Raw genomic sequence first — 15857 nt, 5'->3', positions numbered from 1 at the left:
CATGTTACAAATCATGGTTTGAATAACTGCATTAATGTCACATTTCAGAGAAAGCCACATGTGGGTAACAAGATTTTTACAGGTGTTAAAAAACTTAAATTTACAAGATTGTATTTCTTCTATATGGAAATAAATATGCAAATAAAAACATGTTTCGAATTTAATCACATCAGACTAATTCAACAAAATGCAGGTAGCATTTTACCTGGACAAACATGTCACATGACACAATCTCTCCAAAGCAGGATGCAACAAGTCAGAAATTCTTACTTTCTGACAAATACAATGAATTCTGTCAGAAATCATAACTTCCATCAACATACAAAGGCCATAAAAAGTCGGTATTTCAGATAATGTGAAACAAGTCCAAGCACCTTTGTATTGATCTGGGTCAGTCTCTTGCTTCTGGTGTGCATCTATTTTTGAAAATCTTGCCATGTCCAAAATTACAGAGTCACTATAAAATGTCTGAACATATTCAAGAGACATTTAAGATCCATCAAATGCTCATGCTGGGCCTGTGTGTGAATATTTTAATCCAAGCAGGGTTGGCATTGACTTTAAAAAAATTGTTGCCCAAAAATTGCCACCCTTAATATTTTGTCACCAATGTTCAAAATCTCTTGCCATTTTCATAATACAGTACTAACCGTTTATCTCAACACCCAGCAGTCGACATAAGTGGATATTTAGATAGGAGGCAGGGCTGAAAATAATAGAAATTTCACATACAAGTGAAATATTTTAGGTGACCTGTCATCAGTGACTAGGATTTACAGAGAGAGAGAGAGAGAAAAAACAATGGAAATTTTGATTAAATAACTAGTCTGAAATACACTTACATATTGACAACTTACATTTGTGAAACACACTCGAAAATATGTTAAATAATGTACATGTATGTGAAAATTCCATGAATTTGAGTATGAGATAAAACAACTAATGTGTGTATATGTGTGTGTATGTATGTATGTATGTATATATATATATATATATATATATATATATATATATATATATATATAAATAAAAATAAAGAAATGGTAGTCCTCGTTTGATCTATATCCCATTGTCAAAGAACGTTTCATGAAACAATTCACGCTGATAGTTGTTTATATGCTACATGTACATGTACTTAAATTGGTTTTGATTTCTGTTAGCCAGAAACAACTACCATGATGCTGAGGCTACCAAGGGGATGAGGAGATTCATAGGGAAATGAAAACATGTGAACAAATTAAAAAGTTAAACAAACATTCTTGCAAGATGTCCCACCTTCATTTCATTTGATGGCCAGATATCTATTGTTTCAAAATATTGGAACCTTAATTTGGGTTTTACACCGCCATTGGCAGTGATCGTAAGCATGAACCTTTTTGTTGCAAACAGCAGAACTTACACAGCAAAATAAATATGTTCCAATCACTATGAAAAATGAAAAAATGCTTTTAGTTAAGTTTGTTGCTGACTTCCTTTGATGATAGGTCTTCAGCTTGCTTTGATGAAAGTATATGTGTTATAGAAGGTACCACTAAAGGCTCTCTTTGAAGGACCAAACAAATGCCCGTTTGTTACTGCTGCAGCAACATCAAATAATTGTAGAACATTGAGACATAATTTTTCCCCCCATCTATACAGAACGACTGGTGCTTCAAAGGTAATCAGTTTTCTTTTAAGTTTAAGCAAAACTATTTTTTCTGGTACATTTTTCGAAAAGAAAAAAATATTGCCATGATTGTCTGGTTGATTGTAGTCATTCCCATTCCCGCCTTCTGAGGGGGTTGATGGTTGCTAGTCAGCTAGCATGAATATTTTGGTTTTATTACGGCATACTGTACTAAGGCCAGACATCAGCATAAGCTGATTATGATAGAACAATGCCGTGTTAATGTGGTTTGTTAATATGAAAAAAGGATTTTTTTTAAATGTAACAATAGATTCCAGTGCAATTTTATTTCAAAGTTTGTGGCTTCCTGTCAAGGTGCCTTTGAAATTCTCCACTCCAAACCCAAGACTGCATATACAATTTTTAACAGACAAAAATGTTGTCACAAAAAAAAATCGCCATATGGTATATTTTGTTGTCAATAAGGAAAACAAATCACAATTTGTGACATTGGCAAAGCCCAGCACGATCCCTGCCAAATAAGATTTAATCTACTGACAAAATTCAGGTGTAGTACAAATTGGCAAGTGTAAAGCCTTCAAAATACTAATTGTCATTAATATTTCCAACAATGTCCATCTATCCTTACTGCAAGTGCTCTCTTTCATTCTTGTTAATATTTACAAGAATAGAATTCCCATTAATTTCAAATAGTTCATCCCTGGACTTAAATGACTTCAAAGATTACCATTTATAGATCAGAAAACCTCGATCTTAAAAGTCTGAATGTATCCAAATGGTATACAAAAATGAATGATTGAAATAATTATTTACAAATGGGGGATCCCAATATTGACCAATCAGAGAATACTTGTCAAAATGAGATATGTACTGGAGACCAATACAGATGTCTGCAGTGTTGATAGGAATTTTGTTCCTTGACCAGTTTACTGGTCTGCAGTGCTGAAAGGTGAAGTTCCAACAATGTACTGATATAGAATCAGGGGCCATAACTCTGCTCAACAACTGATCAGAACACTAAGAAATACTGCACAGAATATAATATTGGTTTAGATTATAAAAAAAGCGATTTTCTTGTGTCAGAAAGAAAGTGTGTGTCTGATAATCAGGGAATACAACTTTTTTAAATGATGACAGTAGATATTTGATTGAAATCCAATAATAATGAAGGGGTAGTTAAATACGCTGACAATAATTGGCTATAACTTCAAAACAATGATGTAGAATGCTGATAATCAAACTTGGCCAATATCTAATCACTGTCTTGCTTCTACCAAATTTTTTTATGGGAATTAATATGGAAATGAAAGTGTGTTGGACAGATGGAAGGACAGGGACAAGCTGAATTTAATGTCTGCCCCATTTCCTCAAAAAGTAGAGGTCAGTAAGTGCAAAAGTTCCCCCACCTTCTTGTGTGATGCAGATGGAGCCACTGCCCATTCCAACCCTTAGTCCATCCACACCTGCATCTATCAGATTCTTGGCCTGAGCTGCAGTAACAACTGAAAATGAAAACAAAATTAAGAATCTTGTGAGAAAAACATCCTTGTTGATCCTGAGCTCTGGCCCTATGAACCAACAAAACTGAGGATGTTTAATGACATACAACTTTCAATCAAAGTTTCAAGATCATCAAGAGATGCAAGGAAATCCAGTGAAACGTAAATGAGCCATATCCTAAGCTAGAAAAATGAAACATGCAACGCTGATGAAATCTTTGAGAAATTTGCAGTGGACCAGACACATGTGCAACCTAGAGGTCAAAGAGAGCATTTATAATAAAAGAATTAATACACAGTGAAATCAGATGTAATGGAAACAAGATTTGCATAATATAAAAATAAAATCAAAGTGGGAAATAATGCAAGCATTCTACTTAAAAATTCTATTTACATTTCAGGGGAAATCTTTCTGGATTTCAAAACATGATTGAAAGGCATCATCACATCAAAAGAGGGATGAAGTTAAGAGGTGATTATAATTAGAAATCAGTTCAAGGAACAGGGAAGCCCTGTCACAGTAACTGAATTGTGAAACTTAATCAAATGGGTGGTTGGACTGACCAGGTTAACACTATATTCCCCTTCTGCTGTCATGGCTGGGCATAACATGCCATTTACTTTATTATCAAAATTGCCATTTTAGGCCAAATAGTATGAAAATCGCGGAAAAGACTAAGCAGCAAGATTGGTGAAGAAACTTTACTCTGAGGGTGTCTGAAGGCCTGCTGGGTGGTGCATAAGTGGTGGAGACGTTCGGCATGTTGCTGTGGAGGAGGGTGCTACTTTTTAAAATGGCTCCCTAATAGTCCCACATGGCCACAAAAATAGACATGTTTAAAAAGATGCGCAACTTTTGGGTAGGCTATCTAAAGCCATAAGGGCCAGCTCACCCACCCTGTTAGCCATATCTCAATAGTGTTTTAATTTTTATTTCAATTTTGAGGAAATGTTTTGGCTTGGACATACTTGAAATGAAACTTTAATGGTTGGTGGGACTGATTGCTGCCAAAAGTTATGTTTTGGGGATTATAGTAAAATTCATCTTCAAAAACAGAAAAAGAAAATGTTTTAGTAAATTAAGTTTCTCCAAAAATACTTATCTGATCACACTGATGTTTGGAAAATAAACTCTGCTACCTCCCAAATCCAGCACCCCCCCCACCGCAAAAATTCTTTTCTATCTGTATACCATATAGACAAAGGTAAGAAACTCCTACCCATTTCTGGGTGATGCCAGCTGTAAGATGGGCTAGAATGTTTGCATTTGCAAGGTCAAAAAGATTTTTAGAGTAATATCACTGGGAAAATATTCTAAAAGAAATAAGAACTATTTTCTTATAAATCTGCTTTCTCCTTCTAATACATTCCCTGATCACAATAACAGAAGAAGAATATGTAATAGGTGGAGGGAATGCTGAGCATCCTACCTCGCGCAAATTTCATGGGAAACATGGTTGGATTTTCTATATAAAGAATTACTTGCTCTCATGACTTGAGAGCAGCAGAATCGACAGTCATGTGACATGTAAAAACTACATCTAGCTAAGAAAACGATTCTTATGAATGCTACTGCCATTGATGAGAGGCTGTGCTGGTGTTACCTGGATATGGTGGTCATCAGGGCTGCACCCAACAGATTCAAATCTTACTTTTGCAAAGCTTGATCCAGGACATAAAATCTCAAAAAGGTTCACTGTGCATGCCAGCCAAGAGCTTCTATTATGTCTTGGATTGAAACATTATGTTTGAAAGTGAGGCTAAAAATTTGCTCTAATTTCATCAGCTGAAACATTTGTCAGGTAAATCTGATCTTTCGAGACTTTTAGAGTACATAAAATGTATAACCTACTTTTGCCACGATGTCAGGACCTAAGGGGTGATATCCTTTTTCCTGGTTTTCTCCAGGAGAAAGAGATGCTTTTCTCTGTGAGCTTCAAGTTATGCTTGTGGACACATACAGGGTCTTGAATGGTTGCACCTCTTTATCTAACAATAAGAGACAGTATTTGATAACTTCTCAAACTGCTTACAGACTGCAACCTATCTGAGCTACAAAGCCTGGCTGCATCATTAGGACCGAAGAACTATCAAATCTGAACTGGAGACAACTCATGTCCATTGAAAGGGCATGTGTTTCACTCACACCAAATGTTGATGCAAAGGCTAAGAGAAAGTAGGTCTTGTACGATAGTAGTCTGAACTGAACTGAATTAAGCCACATTGAAGCCATTACAGGTTCCACTGATGAAATGGTGAAGAATTCTGGTCTATCCCTTGACTTGATCAAAACAGGCCAGTGGGTCTCACAGATATTTATCATGACCAATATCCCCATTGCCATGATGACTGAAAATATTCAAAATCATGGAGCTGTAGCCTTTGATGGTAGCTGGGGCTAACTTGTTCTCCTCAAACTGTCAGATAAAGAAATCAGAAAGCTGCATAATCAAGGCATTCAAAGGGATGGTGTTGCAGGCTCTGAACACACATCAATTTTACACACCTTCTGTGTGGAGGACCTTCCAGCTTGAGAGATTCTCCCCACAACTTAAGTCTGAATAGTCTTCTTTGCAAAGCTCTCCCATCAAGTACCAGGCATGAAGGGGTTGAAGACAGGGATGAAACATTCGTGACCACAGCTGTCTGATTAGGTTCATACTGCCGGAATTTTCTTGGGTACATCAATCACTAGATCAAGTATAATGTTGACTCAGGACTGTCACATCAGAGAGGGGCCAATCATAATCAGCTTTTAGTTCTATCTCTTAATTTCTGTATTGGTACCAATACAATTGTGGGGGAGGGGCAAGTGATAATCAAAGGCCCCAAATCCCTCCCAATTGATTGATGGTGTAACCATGGTGTCGGTTTCTGTGTCCAGGACTGGATAAAGGTGGGCAGGCTGTAATTCTACCTTGTCACAAAAAGGGCTTTCATTGGAGGCCCCCAAATTCCTGCACCTTCTGAACAGGCACCCTGTTCCATTCGGGTGCCCATTTAGAAGGCACAAGAGTAAAACACACAATCAGACACAAGTTATTTATAGGAGCCTTTTCAACACCTTGTTTTTTTCCAATTATTATTAATTCCAATATATCATCTTTCACTGATGATCTGAATTCTGTGCCACTATTTTTACTGAACTGTTTTCATTCTAGCACATGAGCAATTCTTTGTGACTGTACTGTTTGGAAAAAGTGCATGAAATAAATTGCCAGACTAGTAACTGAAAAAGGAAGATCCATTTCTAAAAGAAATTTAGTAAACTGAACATCAATTGAATTACATCAAGATTATTTGGTATTTATAAACTTAGTCAGTACTGGCTGATTTATAGATGATGAAGCAGCAAGCTGATTTTATCAGCTTTTTCATGCTGTTTTGTCATGGGTGCCCCCATGCCCTATAGCAAAATCTCAATTACACAATTTGCAAAACGCAAAGGTTTCTCCTGAACTAGATGGTTTCACAAATCTAAACATGAGGGAGAAGTTTCTGAATCTTCTGCTTTCCTTTTCAACATGACTAGAAGTTGGATATTACGACAATGAGGTACAGTAATAGGGTTAACTGACATGGTAGTCTTGATTTTGAATGAACAAATCATATTTCAGAACTCTATATCCCAATCTACATGCGATACATTTCTCTCCAAATGAAAATGGGTGCCTGTTCAAAACAGAAAATTTCAACGGGACTTTTAATTTTTTTGATATTAAAAAACGGATTTTTAACAAGAAAAATGTATACCTGTATCCAGGTCGAAAATATGGAACAAATACAGGAAAAATGGGACAAACGGCAGATATGCATCTGGTATGAAGTACCTGGCCCTTTCTTCACAGACAGACAGCATGGGCTTTGAGTCTGCCATGAATGTGTCATGTCTGAATCGTATGGTTATATTTAGCTGGGAACACCAGTGCAGAAACTTCCAAACCAGAATGCATTGGTTAGGTGATCTTATCTTACACCCCCACCCCCAATCAAGTTGTTAGACATAATAAGGACTATTTTCCTTTAGAACAGGACCTTCCAGACATGAAACGCCTTGATTATAGCTTTCATTTCCAGAAGGTTGATATGAGAAGCAATTCCTCCCGACCCCACTTGCCCAAATATTGGATGGCTTTCCTTCTTCAGTACCATACTAGATGGCCACCTCAATCTGCTGACAATGCAGTGCATTTCTTATCTCAACAGTGAAGGCTCTGGCAAGACAACATTTGCAATCACCATCTTTCATAACTACAACCCACCTGTGCTTACCCTGACCCACTGGTTTACAAATGAGATACAGTGTAAATATGATAGCAATATCCATACACAGACCTATCATAGCGCTTCAACACCAGAATATATGGGGTAGAAATATATTTTGCAGGTTATTTTTTGGATGAGATTTGTTGTCTCCATCCATGTTCTGGAGGCCTTTCTCAAGTGGCTTGAGATGCAAGGCATTCATGTTAGTCATGGTGACCAAGTCAAACCTTCACCCACAGCCAGAGATCGGCCACATGACTGGCTATGCTATGCAGGTATGTTGACCACCATGAAAAGGTCAATTAAGACCACCATGCCAGCGACAAGGCCCATAAAATCTTAAAAAGAGGATGGGCCTCAAATGTAAAGGTGTCCAGTGTCAGGAGATGTGCATGTCCCCTCCCTCCCTGATGGCTGGGGTTTCTTTTTCAAGCAGTGGAAACTCACTGATATGCATGTACTCTCCACACAACTATGCAAGACAGGGCTGAACAACTCTTTTTTGACATAAAAAAAACTCTTTCCAGACATGCCGTTCCTACTCATACCACAAACAAGACAGCTGGCACAAAAATATCCTTGTTATCATTCCAGGGGCAAAGAAGCAGAAGGTGCAGCCACCAAGCATGCTGTCCATTTTGCAAAAAGCATTGACTGACATTTTAGCCATGCAATTAATGTGTACTGCTAACAGGAGTTTATCATCAAAACCCCGCGAAAGGTACAGATTGTTCTTGGCATACGTTGGTGTAAACATCTTGTCCTTATTCTGTGATTGAAAAGTTTCCATATGATAGAGGTTAGACATACGATTCGAAGATGGGGAGTAGCTGTGGTGCTTGCTGTTTCAAAACTTATCCCTAGACATTGCTTTCTCAAACCACTCTTGCTGGGATCATACACCTTTGGTGTGACCAAATTCAAGGAATTTTCAGGGACTTTAGTCAATTCTTTCAAGTACCCCAATGCCCAGTGCACTTTAGGTACATTTATCAATGGCCATTTAAAGGATTAGCGAGAATGTTGTAATTTCCTGACAAGTGGCTTCCTAATACTTGTACAACAGGCTTGAGACTTTATAACAGAGATAACAAAAAACAAATCTTAGGAGAATAACAACACTTTATTTCTAAGAAACAAAAATCAATTCAGATCTTTATATGAAATAACTACAGATTACATAACAAATAAGGTACACTAGGTTTAACAGTTCTTTAAATTCTTAACTCCAACTACACTACAGCTACAGGAGAACAGAGACTGCTTGTATGACAGTCACAAATAATCATATGACAAACAAAATACAATGGAAGGATATAAAGTAGACAAAGTAGAAAAGTCACAATCTTGTCTTTAAATTCTACACTCAAATATATAATCTGCACAGATGACCACACTGCAACCCCTGACTTTTTAAGTACTAAGTTCTTTAACACGGTCAGAAATTTCATTTTTGACAGTTTCCATTTCTGACTGATTGTGCATTTTTTCTTTCTTCAATGCATTGGCTCATGTAACAAAGGAGATTTTTCTGGAAGCTTCTGCCTTTTCATATAATCTGTCCAATGTTTTTTCAAGATGCTGATTATTCGGTAGCCAAAGCCAACCTTCTCATTCCAACACACTTCACAAAAACACATCAGCTGACCTCATATATAGCGATTTGCATAATTTCTGCATACCTGATGTTGTCTGCGACAGACAAAATCGATTTCTGGAATAAATTTGACGCATGATATGATGCATTCACACCGCAGCTTAAAATCGTCCATTGCGAAAGTATGCCATGTATTGGTGAATCTATTTTTTTATCTTATAATTTACGCCCAACGTTTGGTTGCAATGCCGAAGAAGTCAATCAATCTACTTCCGAAGTTTAGATCATACGCTGAAAATCAGAAGCTTTGATGTACAATAAGAATAAACTGTGACCATTTTTCATTTTCCTTTGTTTTGAGTTTGAGCAGCTGATTCACCATGATTTAAAGTAGAAAATGATTCACGATTTAAAGTACAAAAATGTACCACTGCTGTAGAAAATAAACAGACGAAGAATGATCGTTGCAAAATATTCGCACACTTTTTAATGCTCTCTATAATCAGGTCTGCGCACAATTATAAATATCTGATTGGTCACGTTTTGCAAACCACCAAAGAGCAAACAATTTTATTTTGACAACATGACATAATGGTATGGAAAGAAACTTTCATACATCTGTTAGTCAATTAATTTTATATTTTTCAAGGACCAAGACTTATTTTGAAGTATTTTTCAAGGTGCATATGATTTTCAAGTACTTTTCAAGGACGAATAGAAATTTAAGTACTTTTCAAGGTACCGTGTGAACCCTGTCTTGTACCTGTTTTTCATGAACATGTGTTGGTGCATGCGAAGTGGTGTAAATAAGTCCATCTACTAAGCTACACTGGCCTAGAGAACACAAATTAGCATTGCCTCCTGCTGCATTGAGCATCTCTTAAGCCATTGTGTCCACTGGAGTTGTATGTGTGTTGGCTGTCTCAGCTTTTCATCAGTCCAATGTTGTTTCATCACCTCTAAAAGTCTTTCACCAGCAACGACTCTTGCCTGGGTCTTTAACTTTGGTAGGCTGTCAAACTTCCTGAGCTTGTCATTTCAACTGGGCAGTCAGTTTTGCTGGCACATCCATTGTCAGTTGTATCTATCTACCTTCTTGTCCTTTCTTTACACAGTGACAAGTTCGATGTGCATGTCAGCTATGACCCCACCCCATTAAATCCATTAAATTTTCATATAATTTTGCTTACAGAGCAATTCTCATCATAATACCCAGAAATCCAAGTCCCTCACAAAATCTGCTTAAGAACAGCAAAGATGAAACCCTCTTATTGGCAGATGCTGAACAGCAGCATGCTCTATACTAAAAAGAACATGCACACTATCAATGAAGTGTATGGGACTGGCACTGTTCTGAAAAAAGAGCCCAGCTGGGACTGGAGCATTGTCAACAATCATTCCTGACCCCACTGCCACTGCCCATGAGATCACAGCTTGATGCTGTGGCCTTATGTCTGTAGCTGGACATTTTATAAGCTAGCAACTATCCATGAAGGTCAGCCTGCAATTATCTTGGCTGAATCAATGCTCAACACAATCAAAGACAAAATATCAATGGTACAATGCAATCGCCATAGAATTCAAGCGTATCCCCGATGAACTTGAAAAATACACAACCATGAAAATGGAAATGCTTGCTACATTTCACAAGATCATAAACTTCAATTATAATCAACAAAGTGGCAAAAAGAAAGAGATCAGTAAATGCTGTGGCAGTTTATTATTTGTGGAACAAAAATAGATTTTTGTCAAGTCATAAGGTAACAGCTGCAGTGTCAAACAATGACAGTAAAATCCCCTTCTGTGCCAGTCTAGTATGTAACAGGATCTATTTTCCATCATGTAAACAAGGATTTTTAAAAAGGTAAATACTATATATCTGCAGCGAGGACAGCAGCTGAAAATTATGATGGGTATAATAAAAAACTATATGCAGTGCTATATTGGGAAAATATTAAAGTTGAACCATGACCAAAAAATGAGGTATTTGTTTATAAAAATGAACACATGTGTAATAAATGCAATAAAGTACTAAATAAGAGGCAAAAACATTAAGTTCAGGCTTGAAAATAAATACCATACAGATGCTGCCATGCAACTGTACTTTGAAAAATTAAGCTTGATGTTCAGAGCCTTGTTACTCCTCATGATGCTCCTCTTAACAGTGCCGTCTCTAAAAATATTTGCCTTAAATGAATACCAAAATATTATCTAGTGACTGTATGAACTAATCTGGTTTCCATTAAGGAACTGCAACTAAAAAACAAAAGCCTCTCCAGACCCTTGCAGTTTTTAGGGGTGGGCTGGCCCTTACAACTCTGAAGAGGCTACTGAAAAGAGGAGCATCTTTTTCAACATGCCTATTTCAGCATTGCCAATGAACCATGGCACACATTTTAAAAAAATGATCTTATCTCTGTGACATGTCTACTCTCATCATCTCTTCATCATCACATGGAAGGCCTTTGGCCACCCTCAAAATAAAGACTGTTCAGAATCCCTGCTATGGACTACCTACCATTTCCACCAATAAGCTGTATACCCGGGTATAGCTTCTTGAGGTTCTTGATCATTTCTATTTGGAAGATGGAATTACCCTGGGATGAATCCTGCAAGGCATAATTAGTAGTTCAGTGCTCTCAGTCTAGGTGATCTTAACCTTCCGTACTCCATACAGTTACTATGCATAAGAAACGGCACCGAAAAAAACCCCAATGAACACTGTCTTATTTGTGTTAATTACTATCAGAAGTTCTTTATCAAATGGAACAGTCCGACAGGTGTAATATTCAGACACATGTAATAATTTAATTATTATATCAAATCCAGAAGCTAATGCAGTCTTTTATATTCAATGTGAGATTCTACTTAAAATAGTAGTGCTGTCATTCAAAGATCATAGATCGTCTAATCAAGACATAAGGTGTTGCTACTACTTTATCACCTGGTATGATCTGACAACATAAAACAATCATGAAAATATTGTCATAATAAATGTATTGCTTAGAATGTGACAATGCTGTGGAGTTTACTACCTGAGTTTGTAAGTGGATTCTGGCCATTTTCCTCACATAGGAGTTATTTCCCTTTAATTCCATATATTTCAATAATTCTCGTATATTGGTAAAAGGTTTTCTAAATAAAAGGACAGATTCAAGTGGATGCAATTTCATAATGGTAAATGTTTGGAGCATTTACTTGCTACAATGTCTATTAGGCCAAAAAAAAATATGTTTTTGGTTTTATCTTTAAAAAAAATAGACTGGTTGGTTTGAATCAGATTTTTAAAAACTAATTTTCCCATCTCCATTTACTAAAGTGAGTCACAGTTGTATGACTTAATTTTATTCAACAATATGACGTTTTACAAGATTTATATACATGTTCTATATACAATTATTTCAATACTTGCATTTGTCTGATATAACTTGCCACAGACATGAACCAACATTGATTAGCAGACAGTAATGTAAGTTGTAGTAACCTTTATTGAACCTTCCTTCTAGTCAATGTAAAGTAGGTGCTTAAAAATACAATGAAAAAAAACACATCTTCATGAGCATGATCTCTAATACTGAGGAAGAAATGAAACATGATCTAGTCATAACATTTAGAAAATCTGGAGTTTGCTTTGTAATTGTTAGCTTTTAAATTCTGTTTATTTGGTCAGAATATTTCTAGTGTCAGCATTTGGAAAACTGGTGGGTATGCATATATTGATTAATGAAGTTAATTTAAAAAAGTTATTGTTCAGGAGAAAAGTACATTAGATTATTTATTTTTTATTAAAGGTCCAAAATATCAATATAAATCTGAACTAATGCATGACTAATAAAATTTAACAAATGAAGGGCCACAAAATAATGCCTACACATGTGATAACATAAAAAAACCTAACATTTCATGCATTGTAATCCAAAAACTATTTGAAGGTATTTAGTGGCTTTTAAGTTCTGTTGGACAATGATGTTACTGGTGTGCTCAGAAATGCACAAACATCTACCTAGAATTGGTTGGGCTAAAAACTCTTTCAAAAAGCACAGCACAGCAAAATTAATTCCCTAAATTGCAGACACTTCAGTGCCATCTAAGTTAATGTTTGTCTAAAATACTAGTCAAACTCTCTAGTTTTTCTTTTTATATTTTTATATATATTTTGAAATATCTAAAGCATTTTTTTTAAGCTAATAGATAATTCTATTTAATCCCTTTGGTGTATGATTTTTCTAAGTTACATAACTTGTATTGAAAGTCATGAATCCTGTATTTTAAAATTACTTTTTTTAAGTTTGAAATGCTTTCCAAGGGGAAGCATTCTCTTCCCAACCCAAAACCAGAGCATCAACAGACCTGATCAAAGGTTAATTCCATTGCTTTAATATGCAAACTGCTGCTTTGGCATCCATAGAATAGGATAAAATATTACTTCATTAACCATTTACATAATGCAAGCACGTTTTGACGCCTCTACCTGATTCACATACAAGCACATTTTGACGCCTGGTGTAAACATGAGCCATTTTTAGCAGGTTCTCATAGTGCCACCTTTGGGGAAAACCCCCTATTAGATACCTCATTTGTGAATGTCCATTAAATGAGATCACGTGGTCACTGTTTATGCTCTGGTCAAAATCTGCTATTTAAAGTAACTGGGTCATATTCCACACCCTCAAAAATGGAGGTTACAGATTAAAATAACAACACTGAAAGCTTTAATAACTTAGGTAAAGACTAAATTTAGTTTTTATAAATTATCAAATTCAGATGACTTTGTGATGTAGACGCAGGCAAAGAACTTGTAAATTCTGAATACGAGAAATGGCAGTTATGGTTGGTCATGCAGCTTCACTGACTTGACGGTGAACGAGTTCTCTCAAGATTTTAAAGCATATAAAAAATTCTTCTGTGAAAAATAATTACACAGCTATAATGATTGGACTTTACTCTCAAATTTTCCCATACATAATAGATGTGTACCAAAAATGTAAAATGGTTACAATTGCTGTTAAACATAACATACACTAAACTGCTTAACAGTTAACAGGCAGGCCTTTGTGTATGGAGTCAAATAGGTAACAGGTGTTCTATTTATGCACATCACACTGGGTAACTTTGCTACATGTGTATTGAAGGGCTAAAAAGCCTAATGGGTTAACATGCATGGATCTGAATATAAATCTTGGAGTTATAAGACAGTATTTAAAGCTTTATGACCAGAAATATGGCTTCAAGAGGGGTAACAAGCTCATCCAATATGATGTTGTATCTTTGAATCATACATGTAGATCAAGCATACTATGGAACTCAAATCTTACAAATATATGCAGTCATTCCAAGTTGGATCAAAACTATATCAGGAATGTGATCCCCGGAGTGGTAACTAGCTCACCTAATCAGACGCATGATCTCTTCATCAGTATGCACAACCCCACTCAATACTGAACTCAGCAAAGATCTAAATAGGTTCAAAATTGGTTATAAATATGGCCTCCATAGTGGTAACAAGGGTAACCAATCAGGTGTGATATTACCTCATTAATATGCAAGGATCTAGATCATTATCAACTTATCTGATATTTTGATGATATAAACCCATACTCCACGTTGGCTTGAACTCAGTCAGATCAGAAATATGGATTCCAGAGTGATAACAAGCAATTGTTATAACAGATGGACACAGAAATCATGATGGATGATGTGATGCCCTAAGGACACCAATAAGCTTAAGAACATGTGAGGTACCCCCCCCCCCCCAACAAAAGAAATAAACAAGCAGAAACCATAAAGAATTTTCAAAACATGCATATTCATCACAATACAAAAGCAAGGGTTACATATTCTGGAAAATAATATTAAACACTTGTGCATATTAGAACTAGGTATTCAGCTCATTTTTGAGACCCAGGAATATTTGGGGTTGGTGCTTTATGGCACAGCAACACAAGTAGGTTGTTTAGTGCTGGGGCAATATGAGTAAGTGCCATGTCCAAGAACACCCAGAGATAGGTGACCCAGGCTGGTCAAATGGTAGGATTTCAACCCCCACCCTTTTTTGTCTCACAGAAGGAATACTGTTAGCTGGGTCTATAAAATCAAGGATTGGAGAGGAGGTCCTACTGATTTAACAAATGGATAACTGTTTGTTGGGTCTATAAAATCAAGGACTGGAGAAGGGGTCCTACTGATTCCAAAGGGAATACTATTTGTTGTGTCTAAAACTTCATGGACTGGAGAGGGTGGTCCTCTTCATTCCACTAGCATTGATTGCTGGGGATACAAGTTGAAGGATATGAGAAAGGTCCTATTGTTTCCACAGAAGGAATACGGTTTGTTAGGTCTATAAATTTGTGGTTTTTACTAACCATGAAATCCACGTTAATTGGTAACCCATCAAAAATGGTGCATGTAGTATTATTCTGTGTACAAGTTTACACAGGGTTTAAATTCTGTAAGGATTTGCTCTCGTTACAATACAAAAGCTTTACTGTATTTGGGACTTACAAGAACAATGAAGTCTGCTCCTGCTTGGAGGAGCACATCCACTCTTGTCTTGTCCTCTGGATGTGTGCTCACTGCAGCACCCACCAGCAGCTGCTTCCTGAAAACACATGGAAATTTGAACTGCACAGTAAGACTCAGTTTAAAGAATTTAGTCAAATGATTCATTTTATAGCAGCTTTTAAAACAAAACTACATGTTCTGCATAGATAGAAGCCAGTAAACACTGTGTCAATTTTTTTAAGCACTAGATTTTAGGCATAGTGCTGAACCAGGCTTAGGCAAGTAAATTTTGTTCTATCCTGTTGGTTTTATAATCACTGATCAAAATGTTTTTAAAATTAACGTTTTTCTTGAAAAACTTAGAGGT

The 15857-nt window shown here is 36.4% G+C and overlaps 1 protein-coding gene across 3 annotated transcripts in view; it reads right to left on the bottom strand.

Moving 5' to 3' along the window:
- LOC149789242 (inosine-5'-monophosphate dehydrogenase 1-like) overlaps positions 1 to 15857 on the bottom strand; it is a 112513-nt gene that overhangs the window by 44656 nt on the left and 52000 nt on the right. For all 3 annotated transcript variants that reach the window (XM_089975416.1, XM_089975414.1, XM_089975415.1), the window contains exons 9-11: positions 15491 to 15587; positions 11508 to 11598; positions 3034 to 3129 (exon numbers count right to left, since the gene is read on the bottom strand). In XM_089975416.1, coding sequence (XP_089831542.1) covers positions 3034 to 3129; positions 11508 to 11598; positions 15491 to 15587 — 284 coding nt within the window. The remainder of the gene's footprint in view (positions 1 to 3033; positions 3130 to 11507; positions 11599 to 15490; positions 15588 to 15857) is intronic.

The sequence above is a fragment of the Sinohyriopsis cumingii genome, chromosome 11 (assembly GCF_028554795.1).
Source record: "Sinohyriopsis cumingii isolate HCF-2022 chromosome 11, ASM2855479v2, whole genome shotgun sequence".
Classification (NCBI taxonomy): domain Eukaryota; kingdom Metazoa; phylum Mollusca; class Bivalvia; order Unionida; family Unionidae; genus Sinohyriopsis; species Sinohyriopsis cumingii.
Note: the sequence above shows the minus strand (reverse complement) of the source record. Positions and strands in the feature narration are given on the sequence as shown.